The sequence below is a fragment of the Anopheles arabiensis genome, chromosome 3, assembly GCF_016920715.1.
Source record: "Anopheles arabiensis isolate DONGOLA chromosome 3, AaraD3, whole genome shotgun sequence".
Lineage (NCBI taxonomy): Eukaryota > Metazoa > Arthropoda > Insecta > Diptera > Culicidae > Anopheles > Anopheles arabiensis.
In genome coordinates, this window is record NC_053518.1 from 7,858,544 (window position 1) to 7,873,949 (window position 15,406).

The window sequence follows — 15,406 nt, forward strand, 5'->3', positions numbered from 1 at the left end:
TGGCTCTAAGACATCAATTTATGACTCTAACGCACTCCAATTTTTGTCTGTACGTCATCAAGTTTTACTCTTGTTGGAATCACCATAATTCTAGAAGGTTTTTGATCAGATTTATTACAATTGGAATTTTACATCACACAAACAAAAACCGTCTAATTTGATTGTTTTTTGTGTGAAAAATAATGAAATTTTGTTAATTTTACAGTCATTGTTTACACCTGAATATACATGCTAACTTTGTTCACTCCATTTAACCGCCAAACTTTCCATAATAATTGTTATATTTTTAATTCTATCAATGAAATTTTCTTAACTGCTTAACTTAAATTCAATAATTGTGGAACACACAATTTTAGACATTACGTTAAATTTTGTAAATAAAACTATTGACTCATAGTCAAAAATTGATGCTTTAGAGGCAAAACACTGTGACACGCTGTCAAAAATGGGTGCCTTGGAGACAAAAATAGGTGACTTAAAGTCAACATTAAGCGGCAACAGCTGTAACAACCTGCACTTAATAAGTTTAATTTACTCATCACTTTTAACTACTTCTCACCGAGTAGCTGCTGTCCGACGAAATGAATTATTCCCACAGCTTACTTACAGACAAACCAGCAAACCAATTTGTCATACCTTCGCACCCCGACAAGTGGCCGTAATCCTTGAGAATATGCCCACATCACTCTCCCTCTCCTTCTCTCTTTCTGCACCACAAGCAGATTACCTTCGGCTCTAACCGAGCACACACTTTCACACGCTGCACACACCTCCGCACATTAAAAGGAGACACAACACCACTTCCAACCCTACCATAACACAACGGGTGTGTGTGTGTGTGTGTGTGTTGCTAAAAATGGGGCTACTACCCAAAATTACAAAACTCATTTAACACACACACACCACACCACACACTTCATCAGTTTCAAACTTCTCAATTTACACCTTCGACAGCCCACGTGTCTCCAAAGCGACACCACAAGCAGAATTCTCTAATTTAATGAAAAGCAAATGTTTAAATTAATCACTTTCCAATTATTGTCACCCATTCCGAAAACGGTTAGGCAAAAGCAAGCCAGAAGAGAGAGAGGAATAATTCTCCACCGTGTAGTAATAATCCATCATCGTTGCGCAGACTTTACGCAAACATTGTGGTGCGGTGTGTGCGCGACACCAATTCGCCCGCTTGTCGTGGTACGTTTTCAAGGTGCATAAACAATCCATCAACCTCGCTGCTGATGATATTGTCGACCGAAATGACGTGTTCGAATCTTCTGTCGATTGTTTCTCACCGTCTGTGGTACCAGGCATCGGAGCGGGCGGGGGATTAATAACCCGGATGGGGTTGGGTTGTATGTGTCATTCTGTTGTGTGGTAGATTGAACTATAATAACAAACAAATTGTTAGATTGTTAGGAAGATGATTAGTTAACGTAACTATGCTGTTATAAATGTAAAATACAATGAATCGATTTCCCTTTTTTTGGAAAGTTTTTTTTATGAGCAAAGTGTGATATTTCACAACATACAAAGGATAAACTCGTACGTAATAGGGTGCGTAGAAAACGTGAAACACTCAATCATATTAATACAGACGTGTTAAGAGCAGCAGCGGCTCGGGCAGCAATGACCCCGTCTAACGCAACGCGCCGACCCAGACAAATATGTTGAAACATGCCACATTTTTCTATTACCATCATCATATCAAGCGCAGAGCCCATTTCCATGCCGTGTTCACATCATCCACCGGGCAGCAGTCGTTAAGTCTACGCGCATAGAGCTCTACATCGCGTCGTCTACATAACAAATCTAGCCCCGTTGCGCTGGGCCGCGTGCGTCTAGGCGACGATCGTCATCAGTCCCAGCGCAGACACGCTCACCTAAGCTAGACACACACACTGCGAAGACAACGAAAACTGCCCCGCAGGGCAGGGAGGGCGGAGGTAAAAGGCGTCCAAAGACGCGGAGACGAGACAGTCGGAACGAGCGGAAAGAGCCAACCGAAAGGGGTGTGTATGCCGGTGGACCGGTGGACCCAGACAGCTGCCGTCTGCCAAAAACCTGTTTCCCATTTAGACGATCAACCTACCCTTGCGTGCCCTCTTCCCTCCACCCCGAGCACGAGACGATCACTTTCTATACAGACAAACCAGACACACACACACACACAAAGACAGAGCTCTGAACTCGAACTTCGAGCGCGACAACGGCCAACTTGCAAGCATTTGCATTTTTTGGACCCGCGACCCGGTTAGCGAAAGGGGAGAGAGGTGTGATCGATTTATGAACTAGAGACAGTGCTCCGTACATGGGAAAATGTGGTGCCTGGGGAGGGGATAAAAAAACCGACAAAATTTGGGCGACGAAAACAAAACATAAAGGCAAAGAGCAGGATGACGTCGAGAGCAGCAGCAGCCAGCGACGAAGCTGGTTTTTGCACGCTTTACAGCAAGTCTAGACATTTCCTTCCTTTTTTACAATTGGATAAATTGAACTTGAAGATCGAGTTCTTAGAGCAAATATTCCAATAGTAGTCCAATGAGATCAACAACATACCATTGAAGATTTCGAAGTCTAAAGCCATAAAGAGGATCTTGTCTTGTAAATCAAACACCTAATTCCTTTGACGATCGTTGCTCACTTCTCCAAGTACATCGAGCGCTCACACACCCGTCCAATCATTGCTGCAAAACAATCGCTCACGATCGTCCCAATTGTTAGCCGCACGCTTACATACTGATCACTGCCCCTATCTCTCCTACGCGGGGCGCTGCTATCCCATGCTTCCGTTCCGGCAAACCATTGGCACGTTTGCACCGCACACGCACGCACATGCACTCGACACGTGCGTTGTTCTGGGAGGGAGGTGCACAAATGCAATCGAAGTCATCGCTGCTAGCATCCCCCCACAAACTGCTCCGGCTTAGACACCCCTTTGGAGGGCTGGGGTGCTGGAACGGTACACACACACAGGTTCAAGCATACAGGGAGCAGTCGGTAGTGCCCGATCTCAAGATAGAATGCGTGCGTCTACCATCGCGTTCGATCATTCCAGAAACTGGGTCATTGCAGTTCATTCAACGTCGTCCCGGAGGTTTGGACATGGTGTGTGTGTTGGTACATGGTGCACCGATCATCTACTAACGACTTGGTCGTGTTAAAAAAAGAGAGCTGTGAAGCTGTTCCGTGAGATGAATGAGTAATGTAAGCCGTGGTGTTGGTTGTTGCATTCCTGAGCTCTGGGGAGATTCTCTGTTGTCGATCGATTTAGGTGCTAAGATAAGATTGAGTGCTTAAATGTACAACATCGTTACATCAGGATGTTTATCTGTTGCTATATTTGAATCTGGAAGTTGTTTCAGAAGGAGATGAGTCAAAAAGCGTGATCTTATTGTGCAATTGGTACATATCTCCATCAGAACCATGAGGCTTTAACTTGATCTTAATTTTCTAATGGACAACGGACTTATAATTCAACAAAATCGACTACAAAGCTCCGTAAAACGAGCTGAAATGTTGTGAAATATCAATAGCCTAAAAATGGAAACACAGATGACAATTTATCAGCGATTCCACCACTATGACGTGGACATTCGGCGGGGCCTACACCAAGTATGCATTGTGTGTATGAAACCCAAAAGGCACTAGATAAGATAGTAACATCCTTATCGTTCGACAGGCTCTTAAGTTTGTTAGCAAAAGGCATGCAAAAAACAATGCCGCAGCACGCTTCTCTAAACAAACCCTCTTTCGACCGAACCAACAAGCGATGATTAGCAGCGATGAGGCACGAGTTTGAGTTAGGCAGATGAGTTTGTATGCATCCGTTTATTTACACACAATCCAACCCTCTCCAAAACGTTGTTCTCCCCATCACTACCCCAACACATTGTACATTGGCGTCAAAGGAAAAAGTGTATGTGCATTTTTTGTTTGGTCTTGCATGAGGACCCCCCCATGGCGAGCAACGACGACCACAGGTGGACGTGGCGGCAGTGGAAAGTACAACAAAAAAAAACTGCATGTCACCTAATGATGAGCAACGACCGGCAATAAACAACCACCGTGAGACTGATTGACAGCTTAACCGTGGCCGTGGCGAACCTTCACAGCTGGTGGAAGGGATGGAGGGCAAGCACAAACGCACACACACTAGTGAGCGACAAATAAAAACACGCACTTCCACTTCCATGTGAAGAAATAGACACAATGTGCGTTCCGGACGGCCCGGAGCGGTCATCGCTAAAAATATCGTCGTCGAATGAAGCGATTGGCGACGCACAGACGGATTAGAACGTTAGCCTGGAGCAGCAGTGGGAAGGTTTTGATATGACTCTCAGGGATGGGGGCGATGTTTGGTGAAGGGGTATGGTAACTGTAAGTGAAATCGAAACCGATTCCAATTCCGGTCGGTTTCGGAGCGCCGGGCGCCTTCGATTGATTAGGGCACAGCAGGCACGGGGTGGTGGCGGTGATTAGCATGGGAAGCCATTATTTATTTGGCGCTGCGATAAAGCTTCCACGAACTGGAATGCAGAGCTCGGGAAGGGGGCATGACCGTATCAGGCGGGGCAATTGTTGGGATTTTGCAATTTATCGGTTGTTGATTAGGAATTAGCTTATCGACTGTAAGCAGGCCGGGTATAATTTGAACGGAAAACTGGGTCGTTAAAGCAGACAATTCTGATCACGTACTGAACATACTTTGATTCTACAATTCTACTGCCTGGGATATTCTATGTAATATGCTACAATCTAGTGATTGCTGACAACCTGCCTCAAAATTTATGTTTGCTATTTCAAATGTCTTTATCTTCAATGTCCTCTATGTTCTGGATGATATCTTCAATTTCCTGGACACGATCAATCGATCACATAATAGAATAGTACTACATTACATAGTTCCAGATATCCAACATTATTACAGAACTCTTCGTGAGTTCCATAACAATGATGTTTTAGTACATTGTTGTGATATCTGTGAATGACCACAGTCTTATGAATTCCTAGTCCAGAGCTATCAGCTAATGCTCTCTGGATAAACTCTTGCAGACGTGGACTATGTCCAATAGAAATAGACTAGATCCTAGAGTGACTGCTAAAGCTAATTACAGAGGATGTTACAAAGATCTTCAAAGATCTCGATCTTAGATTCTCCAAAAGGATATTGATAATGCTGATTCTTCAATGACTTTAAGTCACCTTTATCTTTGAAACGTCTGAATATGTGACATCTTAAAAACATACCGGCAACTAAACCTCAGAAACAAGAATCTCGATGACTCAACTAATAGCAAATCTTCCACATCAAAGCAGAAGACACAGTAGAGTCAATCTGAGTGAATTGCATTTTTCTTCTGAACAGCCTTCCAGACGACCATATCCCCAATTCCCGATCCATTGCGATCTTACATCACACGGATTCTGTAACATCTTCTCCAGCGCTTACCCCTTGTCACTTACCTTTGGCAAAGCTCCAATCGCTGAAACTAGGCAGCAACAGCAGAACCAGAGCAGCGGACAGCACGGACCACTGGTGTAGCCGGCGGCGGTGGCTGCCTCTGCTACTGCTACACTGCCTTCTTCGGCTGGCCGTCGGGGGCACCGCCACACTGACGGCAATCTTCCTCCACCACATCATCGTTCCGGCGATCCGGCTGCTTGTTGTTCTACGTTTTTCCACTTTACGATCAATCACGATCGTCGTCGCTCTCGTCGTCGCGGTAGACGCTGCGGCGGTACTGCTGCCTGCGACCTGCGTCATTGGGAATTTGCTCCGGTTCACGGTTGCTGGCTCGGGTTTGCCGCCGGCGGCCATCGGCGACCGGAAACGAACCGCGGCAGCGACGGCGAAGACGTTTCGAACCCGCGATCGCAGCAATAGGTAGTAGCAGCGGTGTGGTAGCAGTAGCACCGGCCAATTTTGCTCATCAGAAAAGATTAGCACTTTTATTTATTTTCATTCGCCGCTGCTCATGCCTGGAGGGAGGGGGATTTCGCGCCCACCGGACGGCTCGCGTTGTATGGTGTTGGGGGCCTCTATTTATTACTTCTCTTTTTTTTCGGTGCGTGATTCTTGTCGAAGATTTTCGCTACGCTTTTGATGCGTCACAGAACACACGGAGGGGGAGACACGCGTTTTCTTTAAATTTGAAAATTACTGTGCCGCACACACCACCAAAACCTTCAGCTGCTTCCGGGTTGGGGGCAACAATTCGATTTGGCGATTTATTTCACTTCTTCATTTCATTTCTTCCAATAATTTTCACGCAAATCAGCAAATGCACGACTTTATTTCACACACTCTATCCGATCACTTTTTCAGCAGGAAGTAGTTAGAAATGCACTTTTAAAGGAAGCAATTTGTGCCCAAAAACACGATGTCCTTTCGCATGGACGCTCTCTTTTGCCGCCCTTCGATCACTCAGCGACTCACTCACTTCCGGATGTGTGTTTGATGAGTAATTTATCTCACAACACTTTTTGGGGGGTACAGATTTATCTCACCACGAGCATGTTACAGCAGCACTTTATAGCACATCCTACAAGAAGAATGATTCTAGAGGTTACACACAACATCGACACACACAATGTACGCGATATATAGAAAAAAAACGCACTACACAGTTAGGCGCACATACACACAGAAGTATACATTTCGGAATGCGAAAGAGTCGAAAAACTCGTGAGATGATTACGTGGATGGTTGCGATGGTGATGTTTGCTCACTTCTATCCGTATCTCTTCTGCAAATGGTTTTTCACGGCCTATTCTGTTTCAACCCCAAGGTACGAAAACTCGTTCCAAATAGCACCCCGTGTCACTCTTTTGCGATGTTATTAACCTTCAATAAATTCCTCCTCGCGCTACAGCAAGAGCACCCAAGAAAACGATGGCCCTTGTGTTGAACAGGGAAAAGAAGTGTTGGACGCGATCACGGGAGTTTGTTGGTCCTCGCATTGTCGAGGACAGCAAAACACTAACACGCCGCCAACGGGCCGACGTCTTCGTATCCTTCGAAACGTTCTCGCTCCAGCAACAGCAACAACCAACAACAACAACAACAACAACGGTTAGTAATGGAGGAAAAAGGTGTAAAAGAAAAAAAACGCGCCACCCGGAGACGGAAAATCCGGAGCGCTCTTTGTGTGTGCGTCTGTGTTTGTGTGTATGTTCCGGTATCCCTAAAATTTCATTCACACCTAGCACACACTTCGCTAGGGCCTTCCCTCTCTGTCTGTCTGTCTGTGTGTGTTTGTATTGGATCCCCATCGCACGGGCGCACGGGGACGAGACACACACACACACTTACACACAGGACTGTCTCAATACTAACACACATGCGCGAACGTTACGCTGTTTTTGGTGTATCCTTGTGTTTTTTTTTTGTGTCGGTTTCTTCATCCTAAATACAACGGCATGGGGCGGGGGGATGCCGGGTTGCTGCGTTTGTCTGCAGCAGTGTTAGTGAGTGAAAGTGCTTGTGTGTGTATGTTTGTGTAAGCGGCACAGAAAAGCACATACACAAACACGCACCAAGCTAAAGGAAGGCGAATAAAAACGGGTAAAAGGAGGAGGAAGAAGCACACTAATGAGAAATGGGATAACGGGAGTTATGAAAATGCCGGGTGGCGGAAACCATTTTTCCCACTCAAACCGTTCCGTAATTGTGCGTTTAAGGGAAGGAAGAAAAAGTATAGGCAATTTTCCACCCCCCCCCACCCCTCAACAAAAAAGCTTAATTATTTTCCTAATCGGTTGATGTGTGACCTTTCCCCATTCCGCGCAAAAATTACTTTCATTTCCTCTCTTAAATTCGTGCAAAAACATTAAAATACACAAATACAAACACTAAGACACACTGACGAAAAACGAACTTTACAAAATGCCCCAAAATGTTCCTGCCCGAAAAAAAATGCGTTTTTCTTAGCCCCCCCCCCCCCCACTCCCCTTTTCTTCCCTGCCGACACGGAGAACAGCAGGGAAACGCTGGATGTCCGGTGGTATGTGTGTGCGTACGGGCCATACCATACTCACAACACACCGTACACACGCGCAAGGGCCCGTAGTCCTCTCCGCTTTGCCTGTGTGTTTGTGTACATGTTTCTGCACACATTTTTGCGGTTCTTGTCCGAACTCGAATGACGAATTTGTCCAAAAACTCAAAAAGGTGATTTTTTATACAAAATTTACACACAAAGTAAGGGAACACTTAGGTTCATTTGTTGCCTTTTGCAAAACTGCGCGTAATCGCAATGTACGCAATATGTATGCACAAACAAAATCAGCTTTCTGCTGCTCCATACTAACCAACACACGCACTGGAGCACTTTTGCGCTTCCGTACCAACACAGTAAACACTGGAAAACGAACCAATCCCCCTTCACGCAAAACCACACCACCATCATCATCACATCTTCACCGTCCATCATCCCTGGCAACCAACAACACTGGGTGGAATAAGGGGGGGGGGGGGGATTACGACGAGGAAATAATATGCAATCTTCCGCAAGATGGGCACACGCGCACACAAACACACGCACAGTCACGGTCACATCGCCACACTCTGTCGGATCGGTTTGCCCAAAAAATTGATTGTGTGGAACGCAAAAGGGAAAAAACACTAAATTCTTGTACACGCACACACATTCTGTGCGCCCGCACACTACTCTACCCGCCGACAATAATCAAACACGCACAGCACTATCATCCATTGAGCAACCCACGCACGCACGCAAGCAAACGCGCACACACACACACACATTTGCCCTCCAAATTCCGGGGGAAATCGCCGCAAGCAAGAAGTTTCCTTCACCTTTCGGCACACACCACGCACACTCACACACACACACACACAAAGATACACTGAAAAACACTTTCCACACACGCTGGGGAAGAAAGGAAGACGCGGGGAGACTGATTTTTCCACTTGACATTTCCCGAAACCGACCAGCGGAGCAGTTCCGTTTTTTTCCTTCCGGACTACCGCCGAAACGACCGAAAACCTTGATACATTGCACCTCTCCTCCCCTTCCTTCTGATGCTGCTCTCTCCCCTTTCTCCCCTTCTGCCCCCCACACCAACTCTTTACTGATTCACACTTTTGCTTCTATGCCGCGCTGCTTCTGCCTGTGGCGCCGCTGCCCTTGCGAGAATTCTTTCGGCCCGTATTCTGGAGCAGCCACAAGGGGGAGATTTCACACTGCACAAAAGGGTCACAGGCACACACGCAAAAACTCACCATTCGCCCGAATCGCTCTATGGAATGCAGTGTGTTGTGCTCATCTTCACGGCCCACACACACACGCACACTCACACACGGTGCGACCGCACGCAACAACGAATCGGAAAACAATAGAGCGAAAAAACCTGCCTCCCAATTTCACCGATAGGCGAGTTTGTGTGTGTCGCTTTTTTAATGCACTGCGAGGTTTTTGTTTTTTTTTTTTCTTTTTCTGGCCATCCCCACTAGCTGTCAAATCGTCATCATCTTCGAAAGGGGGGGGCGACGAGAGCGAGATGGAATGAGAGGCTCGAGTGGGATGACAGTTGTGTTGATTTTCGAATTAACTGAATCACTTGAAAATTTGCTGAATATGACTTTTAAATTTTATATTGAGATAATTTAAGTATTTTTCACATATTATTGATCGATATGGGAGGTTTTCAGATAGTTTTTCCTTTTTTCTTAATGGGGTAAAAGTAAGGGTAAAAGTAAGGCTCAGCCCTCTACGTTACGCTAGCGTTACACGTAACGCCTGTTTATCACAAACCCAAGCAGCATTTTTGAACGTTTGTTTTAACCGCCGTGGATGAGCAAATTAATAGATTATCATGTCTTAATATTGTTTTCTTTTATATGAACAAACATAAATAAGTACAGCAATCGCTAATAAAGATAAATTCATTGATAATTCATTAGTATAAATATATACTAATATTACTATTAGGCTATCATTTTTAACAGCAATCAGAGTTGTAACAACTTCAAGAATTATAATTATAACAATCTTTTACATAAATAATAAATAATAAAATATGATTATTTATTTATTTACCCAGTTATTAATAAAGTAGGATAATGAAATACTTTCAAGTATTTATTAACTTCATTAACCTAATTTTTAAAAAGAGCCCTTGTATCTAAAGTAATTTTTATTCCAAATGGCCGGAAATATTGATTGGAAAGGTAATAATTATATTTCAAATATATAATTTAATTATAATTATTTTTTAATATTTTATATTTTCTAATCATAGGAAATGTTACTCCAATTGAAAAATTTTGGGGTGTTCATGAGCTTCCTTCTTTCAGACTTTTTTTCATTATTCATAGTGCAACAATGAAAAATATGAAACCTGTTATTTAATTGTTATTTAAAATTAAATCTCCTAGATATCGATTCATCTTAAAGCAATTAACTTTTTTTTCATCGCAATTTAAAATGTTTTTTATTCTAATAATGTACATTGGTCGGTCGCTTGGATGACAAAACTGTAATAAAAATGTTGCTTGGGAATATTTTAAGGGACGTAACGCTTCTCCAATGTAACGTAGAGGGCTGAGCCTTAGGCCCGTGTCTGTGCTCCATCGCATGCGATTTTATCGCACGTGATGTCAAACGCTTTTTCGTATAATATTGCGATTATTTGGATGATTTTAATAATATAACGATTATGAAAAATTAAGTTGAGATTGTTCGTACAAAACACCACACATTTAGTTTGACAGATAAAATCGGATGCGGCGTCCGACGAAATCAAAATTTTTTGATTCCGTCGTACGACGAAATCGCACGTCCGACGTTATCTGTCAAATCTCATATAAAATTTTGACAGGCCTTCCGATAAAATCGCATCCGATGGAGCACAGACACGGGCCTTACTTTAACCAAAGTAAGGCTCAGCCCTCTACGTTCCACTAGCGTTACGCGTAACGCCTGTTTATCACAAACCCAAGCAGCAACTTTGAACAACTGTTTTGACCGTCGTGGATGAGCAAATTGATAGATAATCATGTCTTATTATTGATTATTTTTAAATGATGATGAGAAAAACAACAATTTTTTTACAAATATATAAAAGCACAGCAATCGCCATTAAAGATGAATTCATTAGTTTAAAATAAGTTGTAATATAACTATTATTACATCTACGCCTGTGGTTAGAACAAAGCTTGAATCGTGTTATGATCGACGGTATTCATTGGTTGATGAAGAAGAGCATAGTAACTGTTTGTTTACGTAGCCGCCGACGGCATTTCATTTGTAAAATACTAATAAAAGGGATTTATTCTCTGATTATAGGTAAACCCCACGAATATTGGTTGAAACCAAGGATTTTACCATCAACAACGAACACCGAATATTACTTGAAAACAAGGATTTTACGTGTAATCAGTGAATAACTGCCTTTTATTAGTACTATTTTACAAACGAAATGCCGTCGGCGAAGAAAGATATAGCTTGCAAACGTAAACAAACAGTTTACTATGCTCTTGCTTTCAGAAATCCAATGGTAGCGGCACACGATTCGATCGTAGTGGCATATGATTCGACCATAGTGGAACGCGATTCAACCGTACTGGCACGCGATTCAACCATGGGTGCACGCATTCGATCGTAGTGGCATGCGATGCGAAGCAGGCGGTTTGCGATTCGATGCAAACGGCACGAGATTCGAACGTAGATGGAAACAGGTGTATTTTAACATCACACAGAGTTAAAAAAAACTTTAAGAATTACAATTTTAACAATTTGAAACATGAAAATGGATTTAAAAATTGGTAAAAACAGAGTAATGAAAAGTTTAAAAATATTTATTAAACCCATTAATCGCTTTAAAAACGAGCCCCCACACCTAATGCAATTTTTATTCAAAATTTCCAAAAACATAAATTGAATAGGTTACAATTATGCCTTACCTTATATTTAATTTATTTATTTATATTTTCAATATTTCATATTTTCTACTCATTGGAAATGTTACTTCAATTAAAAGCTTTAAGGATGTTTACGAACTACCAACTTTAAGATTTATTTATCATAATTTATTTATTTATCATAAACCATAGTGCAACAATGGAAAATATTACACCTTTTTTTACTTGTAATTTAAAAATATTACATATCGTTTCATTTTAAAGCAATTAACCTTTTTTCATCGCAATTTTAAATATTTTTTATTTAATTTATGTACACTGGTCGGTCACGTGGATGACAAAATAATAATGCTGTTTGGGATAATATTAGGGAATGTAACGCTTCTCCAATGTAACGTAGAGGGCTGTACATTTCTTTTACCCAAAAACGCACCTTGAAACGAACACTTTCAACGAGCAAAGGCGGCTAGAGAAAATGAGCGAGATGCAGCTATTTTTGAACGTCAAAAACCCTCGCCATGCACAACGGGCTGTCATTTCATTCCAAAGAGAAAAATAAGAAAGAAACACGCGAACCACAAAGCAGAAACAGGCAGGCAGGCAGACAGACGACCACACTCTGTTTTTTGCCGGAAAGAAAATTCGTTTTTCATTTCCTCCAAAAAGAGTGACTCATCTTCGTTTTTGTTCTCGGTTCGTTAGTTTTCCTTTTGCTTACACACGTGCGCTTTAATTAAGCTTCGAAACCTCGTGGGTCTAAGAATTACCGTTACCGTTCCTCTTGTTTCTCTTCCCTGCAGTGTGCGTGTAGCGCAGAAAATCGGTCAAGATGATGTCCTTACCGGGAACGTTTGCCTGTGACGAATACGGGCGTCCGTTCATCGTGCTCCGGGACCAGGAGAACCAGAAGCGACTGACCGGCAATGAGGCCATCAAGGTAAGGTTCGCCTCGACTGTTGCTTCCTCTTTCGCCAATGAATCATCCCGTGACCACCGAATCTTCCATAGTTGGGAACATGATTTTGTATAGCCATTTTCCGGCATTTTCCACAAATCAATTGAATTTTCCCATCGTGTCGTCTGATTGCTCACCCCAAGCGTTCCATTTGTGGCCATTTTCATTGCACAATTCCATTTTCGGTACACAGCCGGAATACCGCACCGCACACCTAACCTCACTTTGTTTGCTTCTCTCTTTCTCGTTCGCAAACCTGCGCACCTACGCTCCCGCAGAGTCACATCTTGGCAGCGAAGCAGATTGCCTCGATCATCCGTTCGTCGCTCGGACCGAAGGGTCTGGACAAGATGATGGTCAGCGGGGACGGTGAGGTCACGGTCACGAACGACGGTGCCACCATCATGAAGCTGATGGACGTCGATCACGAAATCGGCAAGCTGATGGTGCAGCTCAGCCAGTCGCAGGACGACGAGATCGGCGACGGTACGACCGGTGTGGTGGTGCTGGCCGGTGCCCTGCTCGAACAGGCCGAATCCCTGCTCGACCGGGGCATCCATCCGATCCGTATCGCGGACGGGTTCGAGCTCGCGGCCCAGTGCGCGGTGAAGCATCTGGACACGATCGCGCACCCGTTCCCGGTGTCGCGCGACAACAAGGAACCGCTGATCCGCGTCGCCATGACGACGCTCGGCAGCAAGATCGTGAACAAGTGCCACCGACAGATGGCCGAGATTGCGGTCGATGCCGTGCTGACGGTGGCCGACCTGGAGAAGAAGGACGTCAACTTCGAGCTGATCAAGCTGGAGTGCAAGGTGGGCGGCCGGATGGAGGACACCTGCCTGGTGAAGGGCGTGGTGGTGGACAAAACGATGAGCCACTCGCAGATGCCGACCGTGCTGAAGGACGTGAAGCTGGCGATCCTGACCTGCCCGTTCGAGCCGCCGAAGCCCAAGACCAAGCATAAGCTGGACGTCACGTCGGCCGACGACTACCGCAAGCTGCGCGAGTACGAGCAGGAGAAGTTCCTGCAGATGGTGAAGCAGGTGAAGGATGCGGGCGCAACGCTCGCCATCTGCCAGTGGGGCTTCGACGACGAGGCGAACCATCTGCTGCTCCAGCAGCAGCTGCCCGCCGTCCGCTGGGTCGGTGGACCGGAAATCGAGCTGATTGCGATCGCGACCGGTGGCCGCATCGTGCCGCGGTTTGAGGAACTGTCGTCGGACAAGCTCGGTACGGCGGGTGTGGTGCGCGAGCTCAGCTTCGGCACGACCAAGGACAAGATGCTGGTGATTGAGGATTGCTTGAACACGCGCGCCGTGACGGTGCTGATCCGCGGCGGCAACCAGATGGTCACGGCCGAAGCGAAACGCTCCATCCACGATGCGCTGTGCGTGGTGCGTTCGCTGATCCGTGACTCGCGCATCGTGTACGGTGGTGGTGCGGCGGAAATTAGCTGCTCGCTGGCGGTGGCCCGCGAGGCGGATCAACTCTCGACGCTGGAGCAGTACGCGTTCCGTGCGTTCAGCGTTGCGCTGGAGTCGATCCCGCTGGCGCTGGCGGAGAACAGTGGCCTGTCGCCGATCGAAACGCTGTCCGAGCTGAAGGCACGCCAGGGCACGGAGAACAGCTCGACGTTCGGCGTGGACTGCATGCTGACCGGCAACTCGGACATGAAGGAACATCACGTGATCGAATCGCTACACTCGAAGAAGCAGCAGATCGTGCTCGCCACCCAGCTCGTCAAGATGATTCTCAAGATCGATGACGTGCGAACCCCGGCGGATCATTAGAGCGGAAGGGCAGCGCGTTTCTATGATCAAAAGATTCCTTTATGTATTTCGCACACGCATTAGCGCGCACGCATCTATTTTACGTTCATTCAATCAAACACCACCCTACACACCTAACACACATGTCTTGGGAGAATCCTTACTTTTCTCTTGCTCTATTAAGTTTACTTTACCACATCGCATCAGCTTGAAAGGTGCTTTGGTCGATGATGATGAAGCTGATTTGTGTACTCTCCCATGGATAAACACACTAACGAATAAAAAACACAAAGAAAAGAAACATACGGTCGCTATCGATCGGATTCATGAAAAACGACTTAACACTTAAGTGCTTTCTTAATGCTCGTTTAATACCAATAAACGGAAACGTTTCCAAAACCAACCAATCTAAAGGGCCGAGTCTTGTGCGTTGTTTCTTTCTAATTCCTAGCAGACAGCTTCATATGAGCGAGAGACTTTCAGCAACTGATCAATGTACGTTCATCATTCTTCATAACAAATCCGGTTTTGGACAACGAGCAATTTGATTGCAGCGTCATTAAAATCCATTTTGAGAAAGAAATACCATTTTGTCTGTCTGAAACGGCTCAAATATTATATCTTTTTCCTAACTTTGTCATGATAAATGTTTACTCTAACTTGTTTTGAATTTAGAAAAAGCCATCTCTTGAGGCATGGACTCTTACAAAAAGAAACAAAAGTCTGTAAAAGATTTCCATTCAAGAAAGAATTAAAAATGTAATTTTGTTTATGTTGTGCTTCAATATGCAACGGCCA

At 44.7% G+C, this 15,406-nt stretch overlaps 2 protein-coding genes across 6 annotated transcripts in view; one reads left to right on the top strand and one right to left on the bottom strand.

Moving 5' to 3' along the window:
• The window catches only part of LOC120900683 (TGF-beta receptor type-1), a 79,136-nt gene extending 69,701 nt beyond the window's left edge, over positions 1-9,435 (bottom strand). For 4 of the 5 annotated variants that reach the window (XM_040308021.1, XM_040308017.1, XM_040308020.1 and 1 more), the window contains exons 1-2: positions 9,242-9,435; positions 5,464-6,542 (exon numbers count right to left, since the gene is read on the bottom strand). In XM_040308021.1, coding sequence (XP_040163955.1) covers positions 5,464-5,818 — 355 coding nt within the window. In that variant the 5' untranslated portion in view covers positions 5,819-6,542; positions 9,242-9,435. The other variant, XM_040308018.1, reaches the window with a different exon arrangement.
• Positions 9,436-12,437: 3,002 nt separating this feature from the next.
• On the top strand, positions 12,438-15,021 carry LOC120902800 (T-complex protein 1 subunit epsilon). The gene is made up of 3 exons (XM_040311801.1): positions 12,438-12,574; positions 12,682-12,818; positions 13,115-15,021. The coding sequence occupies exons 2-3, from the start codon at positions 12,711-12,713 to the stop codon at positions 14,627-14,629; spliced, it is 1,623 nt and encodes a 540-aa protein (XP_040167735.1). The 5' UTR covers positions 12,438-12,574; positions 12,682-12,710; the 3' UTR covers positions 14,630-15,021.
• The last annotated feature ends 385 nt before the right edge of the window (positions 15,022-15,406 follow it).